The sequence below is a fragment of the Crassostrea angulata genome, chromosome 2 (genome assembly GCF_025612915.1).
Source record: "Crassostrea angulata isolate pt1a10 chromosome 2, ASM2561291v2, whole genome shotgun sequence".
Classification (NCBI taxonomy): Eukaryota; Metazoa; Mollusca; class Bivalvia; order Ostreida; family Ostreidae; genus Magallana; species Magallana angulata.
In genome coordinates, this window is record NC_069112.1 from 25,722,967 (window position 1) to 25,741,678 (window position 18,712).

The following is an 18,712-nucleotide window of genomic DNA, read 5'->3' on the forward strand; positions in this document are numbered from 1 at the left end:
GTCAGCAATTTGACCAGAATTACACAGTTTACACACTCTTTGGTTTAAAGGTGTATTGTACCATCTCCCAGTCTCCACTGGGAAATGGTGATATGAAGTTCTAAATTTCATAAAAACCTTTCTGAGCCTAAGTGGCAATATATTAATGTAATTTTCATAATTAAAATTTTTCTTAAAAATCTTGTAAATTTGCCCTTTTGACGAGTCATTAATGTCACTAGACCATTTTTGGATATATTGGTCTTGTAACCTTTGTTTTACAATTGTAGAAATCCACTTTACATTTACAATATTTTGTTCATACCAAATGTTTGAAAAACCACACATATCTAAAATATTTTTAACACCTACAATCCAAGAGTTTGACATATTTCCCCTTTGATATTGCAAGACCAAAAACTTATATAAAACAGATACAATTTTGTTTTTGGAGTTTGTAAATAACTTTGACCAGTAGGAAATCATTCTGGTATATACATTGATACATAAAGGGAAACGACCTGTTTCCCCGTAAACCATATAGGATGGTGTACTACTTTTTAAATTAAAAACATATTTTAAAAATTTTAAATGTACACGTTCAATAACTTCTATATTTTCGTAACCCCAAATTTCGCACCCATACAATAACACTGGGACTACAATTTTATCAAATAAGTCAAACTGACAATCGACAGGTAAATTAAATTGTCTTATTTTTCTAATAACACTGTACATTGCTTTCTGTGCCTGTTCACACAAATGTTTTTTAGCTTTAGCAAATGATCCTGTTCTGGAAAAGATTATACCCAGATATTTAAAATCTTTGACATTTTCTATAGCAACCTTATTGTAATAAAACACATTTTTCGGTAGAGGGCCTTTTGAAAAAATCAAAATTTTTGTTTTGTCAGTATTGACTTGTAACTTCCATTGACTACAATATACATAAAATTCATTCAGTGCATTTTGGAGGTCTTCGGCAGTCTCAGTCATAATTACAGTATCATCAGCATAAAAAAGGATAAACAGTTTCATATACATAAATAATTCATTTTCTATAGCATCAGAAATACTCTTGAGACCTTCAATGTTTTTGTCTAATAAGAAATTCTCCAAATCACTGATATACAATGAAAACAAAAATGGTGATAGGTTTTCGCCTTGGCGAACTCCAACATTACAGTTAATAAAATCAGATGTGGTACCATCCATACTAATAAGAGATTTAATACCCTGGTACATATTTTTAATATAAACATAACATTTTCCACTAATACCATTTTTTGACATTTTGTACCATAATCCACTTCTCCAAATAGTGTCAAATGCTTGTTTAAAATCGATAAAGGCACAAAATAATTTCTTTTTCTGTTTCATAAGAGTTTCTGATAAAAACTGCAAAGTTAACGCATGATCTAGGGTAGAATAGCCTTTTCGGAAACCAGTTTGACTCTCACTTATTATATTAATCTTATTTGCATATGCTTCCAGCCGTGTGCTTAAAATAGATGTAAAAAGTTTACCAAGACAACTTAATAAAGTTATAGGACGATAATTTTCAGGTTTCGTAGGGTCCCCTTTGTTTTTATAAATAGGCTTTACAATTCCAATTAACCACTCGTCTGGAACAATACCACTATCAAAAATAACATTAAATAATTTTTTGTACACTGGTAAAAAAACAGTAATAGTAGAACAAATATGTTCGTTCAACACTCTGTCAAAACCTGCTGCTTTGTTGTTTTTTAAATTTTTAACCGCAGGCAATATTTTACCGTCATCTATTTCACAGTTAAGAAAATCATCAACATTTTCATAAGCGACATTTAAAAAGTAGTCATCATTATCTACAGCAAGCGACTCATCCTCAGTTTCACTAATACCCTTTATAAAATTAAAATAATCATTAATATCAACAGCACACTTTTTGTCTTTACATGTTGAATTTAAAATTTTCCAGTACTCTTTGGTATTTGTAGTACGCACATTCTTTATTTCGCTATGTCACAATAGAATAGGAGACAGACATGCACCTTTAAAAGCAAAATGAATGAATAATCTTACTTATTTTCTCTCTCTTTCTCTGTCTCTCTCTTTCTGTGTGTGTGTCTCTCTCTCTCTCTCTTGTATATTAATTACACTGTACATTAGTTTGGACTGATAGAAAATACAAGATTTATGTATTTAATCTATTATTCCACTTAATATATCCTAAGATAAAGATCGTCAAACAGTATTTTTCCAGTCCAAGATTTGACTGCTCCTGCAAAATATTTATTTATTATAGCCCGGAAGATGGATGCATTTAAAAGATGAACCCTTTGAAACTTCGATCATAGTGCAACAGCAATCTTTTGTCTTCAAGTGTCCTCCGTAAAATGAAATACGATTAAAATATATTAAGAAATATAACTGGGAAAAATCATCTGTTTATGAATTAATAAAATTAAGTGTCCAAAATTATAAAGATTTGTGTAATCTGGGGATATATCTATATTTAGCTTTTAAAAACCGCAACATTATTTCATAAATTGTTTTTTGTTACGCATGTTATCCTGTGTCTCTATTTCATATCTGATATTGTGTCATGCCAAATGTCTATAAATATCATTTTACTTATGTAATATGTTGTTCATATTGCCACAATATGATTATACATGTATATTGAGCAAATAAAGAATTACTCTTGTTTATTCATTGAATTTGAATCTGATACTGAGCATGAAGCTGTAGATATGTTAAAGAGTGTTGTATATTTGAAACATTTGCAAAAACTCTTTATTAGCTTTACTTTAAAAAAAAGTAATGGTAATGGTAATGCATTACTTTACTCATGTAATGGTAATGTAATGCATTACTTCAAGAAAATCAAGTAATGGTAATGGTTATTTAATGCCCAAATTCATGAAGTAATGGTAATGTAATGCATCACTTTACAATGTAATTCGCCCCAAGCCTGACCCCGGGGAACAACTTTTGCAAAGTGTGGATTAGATTAGTTCTGTAACTCCTCAAACCTGATCACGTCTTATGAACACAATTAAACGTCCAAAGGCATTTGAAATATTTATTATTGTACGATGAAATGAAACGTTCAGATGTACAAAACTAATTTGATAAGTACTTCTGAGATATAACCGTTGAATGATATCTATTCATTAAAAGTTTTCTCGACAAAGTTTCTGGCACTATGGAATCATTTTTAAACGGAGCTTGGACTTTGAGTAGTTTTGTCAAACAGCAATATGACATAGTCCTGTCTATTTCATTGCTGGCCACTCAGCCATGGCTCATTGAAATCAACAAGATTTGTCTGGTCTGGGTTTTGAGCTGAGATTACGCAATCTTTGTATATTTCACTTAAAACCAGCGTTGTTTTTAACTTGTTTTGACACACGTAAAAGATAGTTACATCCTACTGAGAGTCCAAGATCTTGGTAAGGTGGCTCACTACACCGTGAAATATTTTCTCAAATCTGCAGAAAAATACTTGATTATGATAGATATCATAATGGATAAGAAGTATTTTAGTCAAATAGGCAAAATATGTGCAATTTTGGATGAAAAATTACATTTTTAAATGCATTTTTAAATGCAATTAACATGAAGAAAATCTCCAGGCGGATTCGAACTCACGATCTGCGGTTCAGAAGCCCAATACTTTAACCACTGAGATAAGACAATACACAACCCAATTGAACGATATAAACAGTTTTTAAAATTATTAAAACATTTAAATCGCCATCTTGTGACGTAGTGTCTTAAAAAGTATAAGTGTAGGTGTAGTGGGGTACCTTAAAATGGTTCGATTTTTAGCCACAGAAGCGAACTTAATAACATAATTTAAACCTGTTCCATGTATCATTTAAAATCCTGACAAAGAGCGTATATAATGGCTAAAAAGCGACGACACACATACATTTCAATGAAAAAATCAATTTTTGCCAACTGGCGAACTTTGTAATCATGCATATTATATATATATATAAATATATATATATATATATATATATATATATATATATATATATATATATATATATATATATATATATATATATATATAGTACATGGACTCGAAAGCCGTCCCATGATATTATAATTTTAATTTAATGAAAAATTGATGCACTGTTTTATCCGAGGATATAAATATGCTGTGCTATGAGACGAAAGAATACAATCAGTGATCACAGCTCAGCTATATAAAATCAGTACCTAAATTTCGGAAATTACATAGCGTCAGATACTTATACTAGTATCTATTTTTACCAAAAGGTACTTTCCATTCAAGCACTGGTAAAACGAAATAATTTGAAAAGCGGTTATACCTCTTTGACTTGTTTCTGACAGTACATTGTAGAGTTGCCTCGCCCTTGTTTCTTATGTTTAATCACATTAACATGACGTTAACCACAATGTTTTGTATAAACATTGATTGTTAAAATACATAAAGAAAGAAATAGCTGATATGACCACCGCTTCAATGTTGTTTTAAATATCCGTTGATAGTCTACAAAAGGGGCCCTATGTTGCGATTGAAAAGAAAAATGTGAGGTATAAACATGAGGATTTGTTATTGCATAATTATGATGAATCCATATAGAATATATTTGATTTAGACTGCAATCTGATTGTACGAGGGTTGTTCGGAAATTATTGAGACATTTTCTCTTATTCTTTTAGTAAAAAAGATAAACCCTTGAAATTTCACCATAACGTAAATCAGGATAGAGATTATCAATGAGAAAAGTTTCTTGTCCATGGCATGAATAGATCATTCCTGGTAAGCTGGCCAACGTGCCTTCGTCCAGTGACCCGGCGCAACCGCAAACTTTTTGCAACGTCATTTTAACGCTTCTTATTGGTCATGTGTTTTAAACACCTTACAAACGAACGGAAATAAGAATTATTCTTTATTTCTCATCTTTTGTTTTCATTTCAAGATGTCATCATTCAGATTTTCTCTCATTCTTGGTTTTTTTAAAGGGCAAATCGAGATATTTTTACCCGAAACTCTAGTTACTGTGAATGTCTCCTGCAGTCATTTTTTATATATTTTAGAACTGTTGACAACAGTTAGCGTGTCGAAAGTACTTGATAATTAATCCCTTTGGCCTAATTCTAGTTAAACAATCAGTGAAAAAAATATGATGAACTGAAGCTCTATACCTTGTCTTGTCATCGTATAGTTTTTTAAAACAATTGCGTGGCCTTAAAAGGTCTTCTTCTGAGATTTCCACTAGTTTGACGGTTTTCAATGCGCCGCCTTGACGTCAAAATTCAATGTAAAGTCGTTGTCAGATTTCTATTGTTTGGTAAATATACGTGTACCATATCCGTATTTCAACTCGAACATCAGTGAAACTTAATCAAAAGTTAGTCGCAAAGAATAGCAAAATGAACATATTTAATTTGATTTCTTTTATCATTAACTGTAATTCTACGTACACTTATAACGTAGATGTTTAAGTTGTTAAATCTCCGAGTTCATGGCTGCGCCGGGTACCCCGACCACCGACTTGTTTATCTACCGTCATAAAAAAAATATTAAATATTCTTTTAATATTACTTTGTTTTATTATTTGCTGGCGTTTCTTCTGTGTCGATGCCAATTTTCACCAAAATCCGTCAATTAGAAAAGAAAATATTCAAGTTGTCTCAATAATTTCCGAACAACCCTCGTACATAGCGAATATAGAAAAACAATGAGCAGATCGTGGATCTGATTTTAATCAGATTGTTTTAGACTAACTGCATATAGCAATAAAATTTAATTTTAAGATAATACGGTATCATAAATAACAATGGAAAAGAACTTCAAACTTCTTTGTTCATGATCATCATATATACAAATATCCCTGAGTAAATGTCAAATTTTTTCGTTGAAATGGATTAAAAATCACACGCACCGATATGCTCACGCTTTCGTGCTACAATTTTTCAAATTCCACGCTTCATGCAACATTTTAGGGGTCAGTCGGTGTGACGTCACTAACTTTTTCGATTGGTACTCACATCCGATTTTCTGGAGGGCGGCGTGAAATCCCGGCAGGTGCGTGGCGTTTAACCCGAGTCTATTCAAACACAGAGACACATACACGTCCTCTAGATAAATGAACGGGACGTCCTTGGAGACCTTATACACCTTCTCCACGACGTTCATACTAGTCACGTAACCCGTACCGGAACAATATGGCGGATACAACTTATTGGGGTACATTTCGTAGGTCACTGACCACTTTTCGGTTTTAGACCTGATTGGCTCGCGGCTGAGGTTACAGTATCCCCCGATACCTTTCTCTAGCACAGAACTATATTTCGTCACTGCATCCTTCAAGGAATTCAAATTCACAAACATGTCGTCATCTGTTTTCATGAAGAATTTGGCGACCTTGCACTTGAGACTCGCCCACTTGAAGGCCATTATCGTTTTTAAGGTCAAATTATTATAACTATCTTCGAAGTCTTCTTGAATGATGTCACGATAGGTGGCGCTCTCCGTTTCCAAGGCAACCTGATCCGCGGTGTTTGACGTCGCCCCGAGCAGGAAGGCGTACCTGACGTCACCTGTATTCGATCTCGTATGCGTCAGCCATGTTTCTCGGAGCGCCTTCCTCCTGGCTGTGTTTACATGAGTTGTAGAAATGAGCACGATGACCTTGACATCTTTTTTATCGGCCCCGACACTGCATATTTCCTCGCTATCCAAAATATAAGTGTAATGATGCGGAAAGCACGAATCGCACACATCCGGGCGTTTAGACACAATTGTCCGGTTTTGTGCGGAAATCCAATCGGTTTTGACGACGTTAATCGAATGGGTTGGCGCTTTAGTGGCAAGATTGGAAGTCTGGAAATAAAGCACACGTTTTACATCCGTGTTGACGGTCTTGACGATGGGGGCGAAACTTTTCAGGTTGCTGTTGATGTACATCAGGTGCATTAAAAGAAGAACTGAGGACGTGGCAAGAACGTAAACAAAGTTCAACATCCCACACGGTGTACAGAAAAAACGCCTCAAAGGGCGCCACAAATTGAACGCCATGTTTTTACTTTCGTCAGCTTAGAACATCCATTGCGTCATGGAGGAGATGTTTTACTAACCAGGACATCGGCTGTAATGAAAAAAGGATAGAGTGTTAAATAATTTTCCTTCCTTTTTCCGGTTGTATATAAGTGGCGGATGTACCGATTGTAAGTTGTAACAAGGGAAGGGGGGGGGCAGTTATCACTGAATTGTATACTCTTCTTCTTAACATAAAACAATAATAACCAACGTTTAAAACTCAACGATAAAATTAAAAAGGCATAACCATTTAAAAATAAACGTTAGAATCTAGGTCTGAAATAACAAAAGCTGGTTTTATGGTTGTTAATACACACATATTTAGCTCTCCATTATACATATTATACATGTACCATGTTGCACAATGCACAGGAATCTATAGATCTACATTGTAACTATTAAAAGATTTTTTTTGACGTCAGGAGCCTGTGAAAAAGTAATATTCTGAGGAAAACTTAAACGGAAGAATTTTATAATTAAAACTCATCTTCAATTTAATTTCATTTAAAAAGGAAGTGTTTCTAATTTAGCGATATTTGCATTAGTATGGTATGTATAAGTACTGTCTTGTGTACTTACTTAGAACGTACTACATTTTGTAGTGACTCCTCATTTAACAGCTAGCGAGCCCTTCCAATTCATCTAGTCATCGATGACACGTGAAATCTCCAGTTACATCTTCAGATCCAAAATCCTTAAGTGAGAGGAAAAAATGTTGTTTATGTTTCCTCCAATACAACGCCACTGAATTAATTTTAAATGTGTGAAGTGCATGTACATGACTAAGAAGGGAGTACAAAGTACTAGGAAATGGGATGACATACATCGATTCACGTCACTTGACACGGAAGAAACTTATAATGTACAACACCGGTTGGGTATCTTAATTTTAATTAATCCACTAAAAGCAAGCAATTTAGATTTAGTGATATACATGTAAGCGTTTTTATAAGGAAACGAATTTACAAGGAAATGAATCACTTAAGAAAATGTTTTTTTAGGGCTGGAGAGTATTTGTATGCTCTCTCTCTCTCTCTCTCTCTCTCTCTCTCTCTCTCTCTCTCTTGTTTCCGAGTTTTACCGGAAAGGCCGGAGAAGTTTCGGTTGATTTTGCGATTGACCTGTAATTTGGACATGTATTGAAACCTCGAGCTGCCCAAACAATACCGAAAAGCCAGGTAGTCAACAAATTATCCTTCAAAACTTTATCAAAATTTTTGATACGATGTCTGAAGCCATAAAATTGTTCTTAATGGAGAGAAAAAAAGCAAATTTGAGTAGTTTCCTTTATATCGTTATACAGCGCTCTTCTTCTTAAGAAGATAAGTATACTCTAAAAATGGCCACTAAAAGCAAATTTGTTGACTTCGGAATTTGAGTAGTTTCCTTTATATCGTTATACAGCGCTCTTCTTCTTAAGAAGATAAGAATACTCTAAAAATGGCCACTACCATCCATTCCACTTAAATTAGCTGTGAAACCTTTAAGTGTTCCTTATATTGTCTGACTAATTTGATTTTCTTCCATTCTTTGTCATACATTTCTAATATTCCGCATTCGGAACTTCTCGTCTTAAGTGACTTACAATGTGCTACGTTCGCAAATTATCGCGCCTTTTCGGCAGAGCTAGGAAAAACACCTCCCTTTTCTACATAATGGTGTTAGTTGTTGTTACAATTTATCTCATTAAATGTCTAGACAAATCTACACATAGTTGTCTCTTCTGATGTGTATTTTAGGGATTAATATCAATGAATATAATCAAGTTTGGCTCAAATAACAGAAAATGATAAGTTGTTCTTAATTGTTAATTAGTAAGAGGAGGTAGGGGGTAACATGGACGCCAACGAAAGGCCCGAGAGGTTGCGATTGGTTGCTATTGCCACGCTCAAGGCTTCGAATTAGTCTAAGGTGAACATCTGTTGTAGTTATAAATAAGTAACCCGGATTATTTTTTTAAATGGCTGAATCAGATGTTCCATTATACCACGTACTCCAAAACCAGCTCGAGACTGTCAAACACAAAAATTAGCTCGGCTCGCGTCACCTCTAAATATTTTATTCAGGGAGATAGTATTTCTTTAAAAAAATACATGATCAATACTTATTATCATTAGACTAACAACAGTGTAAAAAGTAAAAGGCAAAGACAGAACTTGAGATTTCAAGCGTATAAGATCGAAACGTATTATAAATTATTATTAAAAAAAATTGTAAAAATGTTCTACCTTGCAGTCCGATTCATTATTGTTACACGCAAAAACTGAACACAATCGAATGATTTCACATCAGTTTATTCCATGAGTGTTGAACAAAGACTGACAGAATTTCTTATAAAATATCTTTAAAATAGAAATTAAATGTCAAATTCCCACGGACGGGATGGAGGTTATTAAAAGTAATGTGAAAATGCCTAGCCTGTTTATAATCTAAAATTTAATTGGAACCAAATCTGCCAAGTCCCACGATTTGAGCGATATGGTGCGAAAGATAGCAGGGAGAACTGTCAAAGCCTCTCCCCCATTCATAAATTACATCATTTGCTGACCTTACAAGAATTTGTAGAATTCTTACTACAATGAAATTAAGGTTAAAATTTACTCATAACAATTATATTCTCTTAACGTTAGCACTCTATGTTGATACACATGTATTCCCCCGGAAGCGCCATTGATAAATATCAGAGTAAATTTCGAAACATTGCGACTATCTCTTTTGTCCTTAGCAGACTTGTTATTTACGTTTGGCGATCCTAAATCAGTGAGGCTAACATCAGACCGGTATCATACCAAATGGCGTCGGAAGCAAATTGAAAGGGGGGGGGGCTAGACATCTCCAAAACATTTTTACAAGCAGATAAAAAAAATGCTTATGTTATGTCTGACTCGGCAAAAAAAGTAGGGGAGGGGCTAAATGTAAGACACCCCCACCCCCCGCCCCCCCCCGCCCCCCCCCCCCCCCCCCCCCCCCCCGTTCCGACTCTTATGAAACCGGTCTAACATTTGATATCAACCTGTTACATGAAGTCCCTCGGTAACGATACATATAACCGATTTATATATAAATGTAAGTAAAAGGTCGAAACTTATTGTTAATTATACTATATTTATATAGAGTAATAAAACAGCGTAAAAAACCTTCTACCTTGCAGTCTGAGTAATTATCCTTTGTATGTTTGCACATTATGTTGATACACGGGTATTTTCCCCCGGAAGCGACATTGACAAATATGATACCAGAGTAAATTTGAAACATTGCAGCTATATCCGTACCTTTGTCCTTAGCAGACTTGTTATTCACTTTTGGCGATCCTTAATCAGTGAGGCCGACATCAGACCAATATCATAGCAAATGACGTCGGAAGCATATTGAAGGGGGGGGGGGGGGCTATAGCCAGACCTCTACAAAATATTTTTCAAGCAGATAAAAAAAAATGCTTATGTTATGTCTGACTCGGCAAAATAAGTGGGGGTGGGCTTCAGGTAAGCCATGTAGACCCCCCCCCCCCCCGGCTCCTATGAAACTGGTCTGACATTTGATATCAACCTGTTACATGAAGTACTGATATTCTAGCTTTCTAACAGCCCAGTCAATCAATAAATAATTATTGAAATATACAGACAATGTTTTATTAAATTACGATAAACGAATATGCCAGTTGCAAAATCAATATTTGAAAAAAAAACCAGATAATTTTCAGCCCAAACAGCCCTCGAATTATATCTGGGTTTTTTTGTTGGGTTGCTTCTTTTTTTTAGGGGGGGGGGTTATACAGAATAAACCCTTCATTAATATGAGATACTGAGGGTTTAACAAGAATTTCGGATGTATAGAAACACGACCCATCCCACCCGCGGCCCTCATAAAAATAGTAGATCTATAGTCTGTGATCTTCCAAGCGCAGAGATTGTATAACGCAAGAACAAGATCTTTGATTACGACTCCACATTCCTTGTGTAAATAAGGTTCAAAACAAGTGATAAAAGGATCTAAATTTAATTTCCGATGGAAAATTAAAACTTTTAACCCTATAGCGAATGCAATAGGAATAAAGGAAATAACAAATTCATGATATACGAGTAAATGAAAATCGGTAAATTAAAGTTTTTGTTTGTTTTAGGTGTCATTTTGTTTTTTGTTGTTATTTTTTTTTTTTAAATTTTTTTTTTTTTTGGGGGGGGGGGGTCGGGGTTGGGGGTTGTTTTTTTTGTTGGGGGGGGGTATGTTTGGTTACTTTTTTGGGGGGTAGGGTTGTTGTTTTGTTTTGTTTTTGTGGTTTTTTTTTTTGTTTTTTTTTTTTGGGGGGGGGGGGGGGGTTGCAGGTATTAGAAATATGTTCAGAACAGGGCCTTCAGTTTTTTTGTGTGGAAATATACCTAATATCGAAAAAGACTGCTAAATTTTTTTTATATCTTTTCTGTTAAATAAAATTGAACACTGAGTAAACTGTTTAGTTCAGTAGTGATAGCTCGCATGTTGATAAAAATTACAATTGTATATCTAATATTGATTTACGGCATCCGGTTTTGTTTTTACAGAGTACTATTGCATATATTTAAAAACAAATCAGCTTTTAAATGTTATAGAATGTATTATGACCAAGCTGCAAAATGACATTTCCAGCAACAGAAAAAGTTGACTACTTCTGGGGTCTTAATCGGGGGGGGGGGGGGGGTGTCATGTCTTCAAACACTAGTGGACACCTTGTACAAAGCCACTCAGCTTGAAAGCATTTTAATTTGCTGCCATACAATGCAGTATTATGCGTCTTAGACCTGTCGTATCAATAGCTCAATGTATTCTTTCTTAAAAAAAGCGATTTGTCTGGAGAAAATATTCATGACTCTCAGTTATTTATATAAATAGAATTTGAGACCGACTTGATTTTTTTTAAATTAATAAGAATCTAACCTCTCCCCATTACACAGCCAGCGATTAATGAACAGCATTTTTTTGTAAAAAAATTTTCTTTGATAAAAAAAAAAAAATAACCTCGTCGTTTCAGCACATTATCACTGACGTTTGCCACTACACAACAAAACCAGTCGGGGTTTTTTTTTTTTTTTTTGGTATCAAATGAATTTTCACAAATTATTGGCAAGATTCCCCCTTCTCTTTCTCTCTCTCTCTCTTTCTCTCTCTTTCTCTCTCTCTCTCTCTCTCTCTCTCTCTCTCTCTCTCTCTCTCTTAATATTTTACACTTTTGGTCTGTTTCTGAAATATATTCAACTAAAATTCCCATGAGATGAAGTTTCATTCATTTCGTGACACAAAGCAACCTCTCTCTCTTTCTCTCTCTCTCTCTCTCTCAACAGTTTTGTATAACAGGTCCATCTCTTTACATGTTTTAACACAATATCAATATGAAGCCAAACAAAGTATCCAGCTCAGAAAATCGGGCACCTGCTACATCATGTAAAACCGACGGTGGCGACTTTGGACAATTAGCATTCAGCTGAGCACTGTTAAAGGACAAAAAGTCCCCTAATCAGATGACCAGGGCTTTACATCCTTACCTTGGATAAGAAGAATAAATGTCCAATCACCCGAAAACTTGTTCCTTATTTATAAATAAGCGACCGTATTTTTTCGACACATTTCTTGGATAAAACAGAGCAAAGGTACCTATTGTCTTGGTTTTCAGATGAAGTTGATGAGAATCAACCGCTGTACACAATTCGATCGATACCAGAGTCAGAAACCTGTTGCACTTCGGGAAGGATTTATTATTAACGAGCAAGGCGTGTTACACAGGCTTAATCGATCAATAGATGAGAGAGAGAGAGGCGGATGGACAGAGAGAAAGAGAGAAAGAAGATTACCAAATTGTTTGTTCCCATTGTTGATGGAGTATGCAGAAGGTCCGAGTTACCGTGAACTGCATATATATCTCGGGAGTTTACGCATGCATGCACTTTCTACAGGGAGAGCCATTTTTTGAGGGGGGCAATTTACAAGTGACCTAAATCTCAAATCTAAAGACCGAAATTCATTGAATAAAGAATGGTTCGCCTACGAAGTCGTTACAGGTATATTATCCTTTGCAATCGGTTGTCTAAAAGGAGATAATGAGACACGTGTTACTATATTAGAGATTCGAATTTCAGATTGTGATGGAACAAATTTACTCAAGATTGGTGACTGGCCTGACATTTATGATTTTATCTTTAAATCTTTTGAACTCAGGTCCCGAACGGAATGTCTTTAATTTGTGTTCTTTCATTGTTTACTAGATACAATACTACGTCGGACTCTGAAAAATTCATTGAGTGGGGGAGAGACAGAGGGATTTTGAAATAGAGATTACAAAAATCGGGCTTGGGGTAAAATGCTGACGATGGACCCTCCACTTTGGAGGGTCCATAGTGGAGGGGGTGGAGCTTGGTATGTCAGTCTTAATTCAGAGTCCGTTTGATCTGTCATTCCAATTAAGTTATCAGCAACAAAATGGGGCACATTGTTTTATTTATATGACTTTTAAACACAAGCACATAAAACTTCTCTCCCCTAATTGACGATGACAAATGGTGGCACTTTCATTTTGGTGCTGGGTTTATTGTTCATTAGTTCTACACAAAATGTATATACCCGGTAGTAAAAATATTACAGTTGCATTATTGCTGAAATGGACAAAATTTTTAAAATTTATAACAGCTTATGAATTTTATTCTACAAAAGTGTAAGTCTTGTAAAAATAATTAATTTATTTTATATTACATTTCCTTTAAATGTCCCTATGTTCTGAAGATAATTGTGCTGAAATGTCTAAATGCACTATGACATGGCGAGACATTTCAAACACCGGACATTGTCTCCGACAACAATCCGCATTGTTAATACATATTTTGCAACGAAGCTGACACTCTTGGTGACTTGGAATTCGGACTCGGATATTTCCGATAATCATACTGTTTGAGAACAAGATCATTGGGTGGTTTTCTAAAATTTTCTGTGAATAATTGTCCACATCCATAGCATTTTTTTTTACTATTAATATATTAACATTTGTTACTCGGGGAAAAAAGATAAATCTCTCCCAACGTTGAGGTGAGTTAACTTCCTGTTCACAGTCTCAGTGGACTTAGAATAATTGTTACACAAACATAGAGTAATTTATGTATCCTGATAAAGTTCATTTGAAGTTGCTAAATTCATTAAATGTAAGGACCTCCCTCTCCTTTTTTTTCAATTTCTAATAAACAACCCATATGTTTTAGCTATTAGGTGCATGATGAAATTGGAATGACAGATCAAACAGATTCTAAATTAAGATTGACACACAAAGTTCCACCCCCTCCACTATGGACCCTCCAAAGTGGAGGGTCCATCGTCAGCATTTTACCCCAAGCCCAAAAATCGTATCGATAAATTATCAAACTGTGGCTCCACTGAGCATTGAGAGAATATTCATGAGATAAAGAGAGAGAGAAAATGAGAGCAGGAGAAAATACTGGATGTCCAAGAGAAAATAAAGAAAAGACGCTGATTACATTTTTTATCGCCTTATCTGTATCTCACTTGAACCTTAAATTAGAATGAGCGCGTGCGAAGAGAGAGAGAGAGAGAGAGAGAGAGACTTATTCGTGACTTACCTACTACAAAGTGTAATTACTCTAGCTTCCAGGTTATCGGTTGAAGTGACTTCACCTGTGTAAAACCATAGTTTGAGTATGAACCTGTATTCGTGACCCACCTAATAGATTACACGGTTTCCCAGCACCCAATCGCGTGTCCCCATTGTGCTGTCTCGTTGACCATGCTAAAAAATGCGCTTGAATTATAAGATTGTGAAACAGTTACATTGTCAGCTTACAGTCCGTCTTGATGAATTTAAATAGCGTGAAACATCTTTAAATCGTTCTTTTTAAACAACTATTGTGACCGAAATAGAAAAGTGTAATTAAGTTAAGAATTTGGGTCATGGGGCAAGGATAAATTGACAAGTTAAAGGATTTATATATATATTAAGTATATATATTTTTTAGTAAATTTGATACCGTTTTTCTGCATTTAGTTTCAATGGATTCTGTTTAAAGCGCTAAAAACCTGGGTCATCTCTTTGACAATTAAGCTTATGATCATTTCTAATATAAAGATAACGCAAGGACAACGTGAAATGTGGCTGGCATAGGGTAGGGTAAACATTAATTATGGTCAGAACTAAGTGTAACATTAAAAGTTTAAAATCAAAGATTCCTAAACTTAACTGTATGTACAGGTCATACTAATTGAGAGGTCGAAAAAGAAAACATGTATGAATACAAAAAATTATATTTATATGGACACGAATTTCTTGTAATAAGATTTGCAAGTAGCTAATTAATTTACTGGGCATGGTGAATCAAAAATGGTATATATCCCTATATATATTCATTAAATTATTAATTGAAGTGACACATTTTGAGCCATCCTCATATTTGATTTAGTTTACTATCGGGTAAAACGGTTAAAGTTAAGTCAGGTTGCTTTCGATATTAATATTAAAGTAGGTGAATCAATTATTTTTTGTTTTAAACGAGAGAGAGAGAGAGAGAGAGAGAGAGAGAGTTAGTTTAAACTCAGTTTTAACGTGTTTTTTTTTTACACCGGCGGTATAGGCAAGAAATTAAAAATCGAGATCATTAGTTATTAATACATGTACACGTTTATTGATATATGCAGGTCTGTTACTCTACGAGAAAATTCGGGTTGACCAGCTGTTGACATGCCACATATCAACCCAAATTTTTCCCACAACATAATATAAATATGATGTTACACTTTTAAATTGAATATTGAAAACTTGATTGAATATTGAAGCAAGATTTTTCCAACACGCTTTTAAGTAATTTTAGAACCGAGATTGAATTACTATAATTTAATACCCTTTTGAACAATGTAAACCAAAAAGAGATTACTCTAAGATAAAATCACTAAATATATTTAGATTTTTAAGGTAGATTTGGTTGGTGGTAGAATAGAATTGGTCTGTTGAGTAGCCAGCCTCTTCCCAAACAATTTTATTGGTTTTTTTCCGAATTTAAGAAATCATTGGCTTCAGACCTGTTTCCACGCCGAGTCTAAATTCTCCTTTTTCATGTGGAGGAAAAGGGGTGCAGAGTTGCGTCATGCCACTTTGAGTTACACTGTATAATATATCTTTAAAGGGATAAACCTCCACTTTTAAAAAAAAAAATGATACGGACTACGTGTTAAAACAACCATAGTGGGACGGCACACACACACCTACACTGGGTCAGGTTCTTGGAGTGCTTCACAGCCTAGTGGTGATCAAATTAAGGCATACAGAATGCTTCGGAACTCTCCAACATCTCCGTCCTCTTAGGCAAACGGAACGTTTCGGGCATTTTTCATACATTAACAGTATAAATGAAAGTTAGTCTTACTCAAAAGGAAATCACCGTTTTCAGATCATTAGATTTGCCTATACATTCTTTTTATTTATTTTTTTATATAAATAACCAATAAAAAAGTTATCCCCCGCAAACAAAATTATCCCTATAACCCCCTCCCCTTCTTCCGGCAAACAAAATTATCCCTAGTATAACCCCCTCCCCTTCTTCCGACAAACAAAATTATCCCCGGGCCTCCCTCCCCGGTCCCTAGGGAAAAATAAAAATAAGTAAATAATTGTGAAAGGTTATTTATCTCACTATTCAACTAATATAGATGGAGAGTAAAACAACGAGTTGATGTAAAAAAAAAAAAATAAAAATCATGTAGTACAATGTTTATGCTAATGTTTGTTCTTTAATGAAGGTTCGAATTCCTCATATGCTCAATTTTGCTGTATTGTTTATACGATATCTGGAGTGATAGCTTCCGAGTTCGAAAATGAAAATCAATCAAATCAAAACTGTCGAACACATTGCTATCTTCGATCGCAAATTCAAGAAGAGTTAAGCGTGAAAGGGGGGGGGGGGGCTGTCACTACTTAAGCCCTCCAACTTAATTAAGTGTTCATTGATAGGTTAAGTAAAGGAGTTAGGGAAAAGGTGGGCTATTTTATTCTCAATTTCCTGATAAAAAGTTATTTTACTCCTAATGGATTATTTTTTACCAATTAAGATCTCTCTCTCTCTCTCTCTCTCTCTCTCTCTCTCTCTCTCTCTCTCTCTCTCTCTCTCTCTCTCTCTCTGCTTTCAACTTAATTTCTTAATCTTTATCACGTCAAAATGTTGAAATATTTTCTCTGAGATTGTGTGCAGGATTGACCGATAACGATCTGAAAATTCTTTAAACACTACCCTTTGATGTTGATTTACCTGGAATTTACCTATAATTCCCGAAATTATACACCTCACCTGCATTTTTTAATCTGTCACACTCTTTAATAATTAAATATCCACAGTTTTAATGCGTCAGAGGTTATAATTACTCCATCTTATCTCTAGACACGTACGGGTTTTTTTGTCTTGGACTAGAATGTGGTTTGATCTATTTATACGTCATGTTATTACGCCATGCGCAGATCTAGAGATTGAGTTAAACTATTTTAATGAAAATTACATACAAATAAGGCCTCGGACCCCTCCCCGGCAAACAATCCCAAATTCACCCGGAAAAATTTTCTCGATCCGCCGATCCGCGTATGGATAACGCCACTGTCATAAGAGTTAAAGATATTTAAAATGATATACTTGGCATTGTGAATTTTCAGACATTTATTTACATATATATACAAGGTGTTTTTTTTTTATTTTTCTTCTGTATAACTATTCTATATATGAATTGTGTTCATGAATATAGCCAAAGCTAGACAAAACCAGATCTAGCCAGTTTTAATCAACTTTCCCACGTATATATACCAGGTATAAAAACATAACCTTCCTTGAAATGTTAAGGTAACTCCGTACCTATAAAATCATGGGTTCAAAATTAAAAACTTAACTTTTTTTTAACTTATTGGACTTGAATTTCGTCAAAAAATAAATAACATATATATATATATATATGTATCCATACTATTTAAGATGTAAGGTAATTAAAACCAAAGGCTAAAATTATCATCTGAAAATCACACTTTTTTTGGTTTAAAAATTAAATGTAAGTGGATGGATACTTGTTTGTCTATATAAATTGTATTACTTACTATGCCAGAAAACTTAAATTAATCTAAAAAAAAGAAAAAAATTGTTTACATTAGTAAAATTATAGCATCTAGATATATCACTTAGAGAAAAGTAGAAAAGAGTTATTTCCCTTTGTCATTATTGAATTATGTCAAATATAAGGATGAAAAACGCTTATTAAATATCTCCAAGTAAACAATGATTTGAGTTTTTGATGTGCACCTATAATAACATAGAAATTACAAATCTACCTGCAAGAATTTTAATGAATTCATGGTTTATGTAAAAGGTATGACGTCACAGGAGGGTGGATTTACTGTAAGTTGCTGTCATATTATATATCTAAATTTATATCAAGCATTTTCCATAACAAAGATTGTGCAGGTAGCAGTTATTGAATTACAAATAATTTTTTTTTACATTTAACATCTGTAGGCCTACAACTGCATGTGTGAATTGTTTCTATATGCACCAGAGTACCCCCTTGATATTCATTGTGTATACCTGTCAACGATATAAATACTTTTTGTTCTCATTGTGTTATAAGACAGAAGGATTCGCCCTTGTTGTTGCGTCAAGATTCACGTAATGA

At 34.4% G+C, this 18,712-nt stretch overlaps 1 protein-coding gene across 6 annotated transcripts; it reads right to left on the bottom strand.

Annotated features, from left to right (window-relative positions):
* Positions 1 to 5,792: 5,792 nt before the first annotated feature.
* Positions 5,793 to 14,787, bottom strand: LOC128171773 (beta-1,3-galactosyltransferase 5-like). Of its 6 annotated transcripts, none has more exons than XM_052837553.1 (3): positions 14,641 to 14,787; positions 7,628 to 7,742; positions 5,793 to 7,097 (listed from the first exon to the last, which is right to left on the bottom strand). In XM_052837553.1, exon 3 carries the CDS (start codon positions 7,025 to 7,027, stop codon positions 5,900 to 5,902), a length of 1,128 nt encoding a protein of 375 aa, XP_052693513.1. In that variant the 5' UTR covers positions 7,028 to 7,097; positions 7,628 to 7,742; positions 14,641 to 14,787; the 3' UTR covers positions 5,793 to 5,899. The 6 variants fall into 6 exon arrangements, with proteins under 6 accessions (XP_052693513.1, XP_052693516.1, XP_052693517.1 ...); XM_052837556.1 differs by lacking the exon at positions 14,641 to 14,787 and adding an exon at positions 12,565 to 12,720; XM_052837557.1 differs by lacking the exon at positions 14,641 to 14,787 and adding an exon at positions 10,321 to 10,338.
* Between the last annotated feature and the right edge of the window lie 3,925 nt (positions 14,788 to 18,712).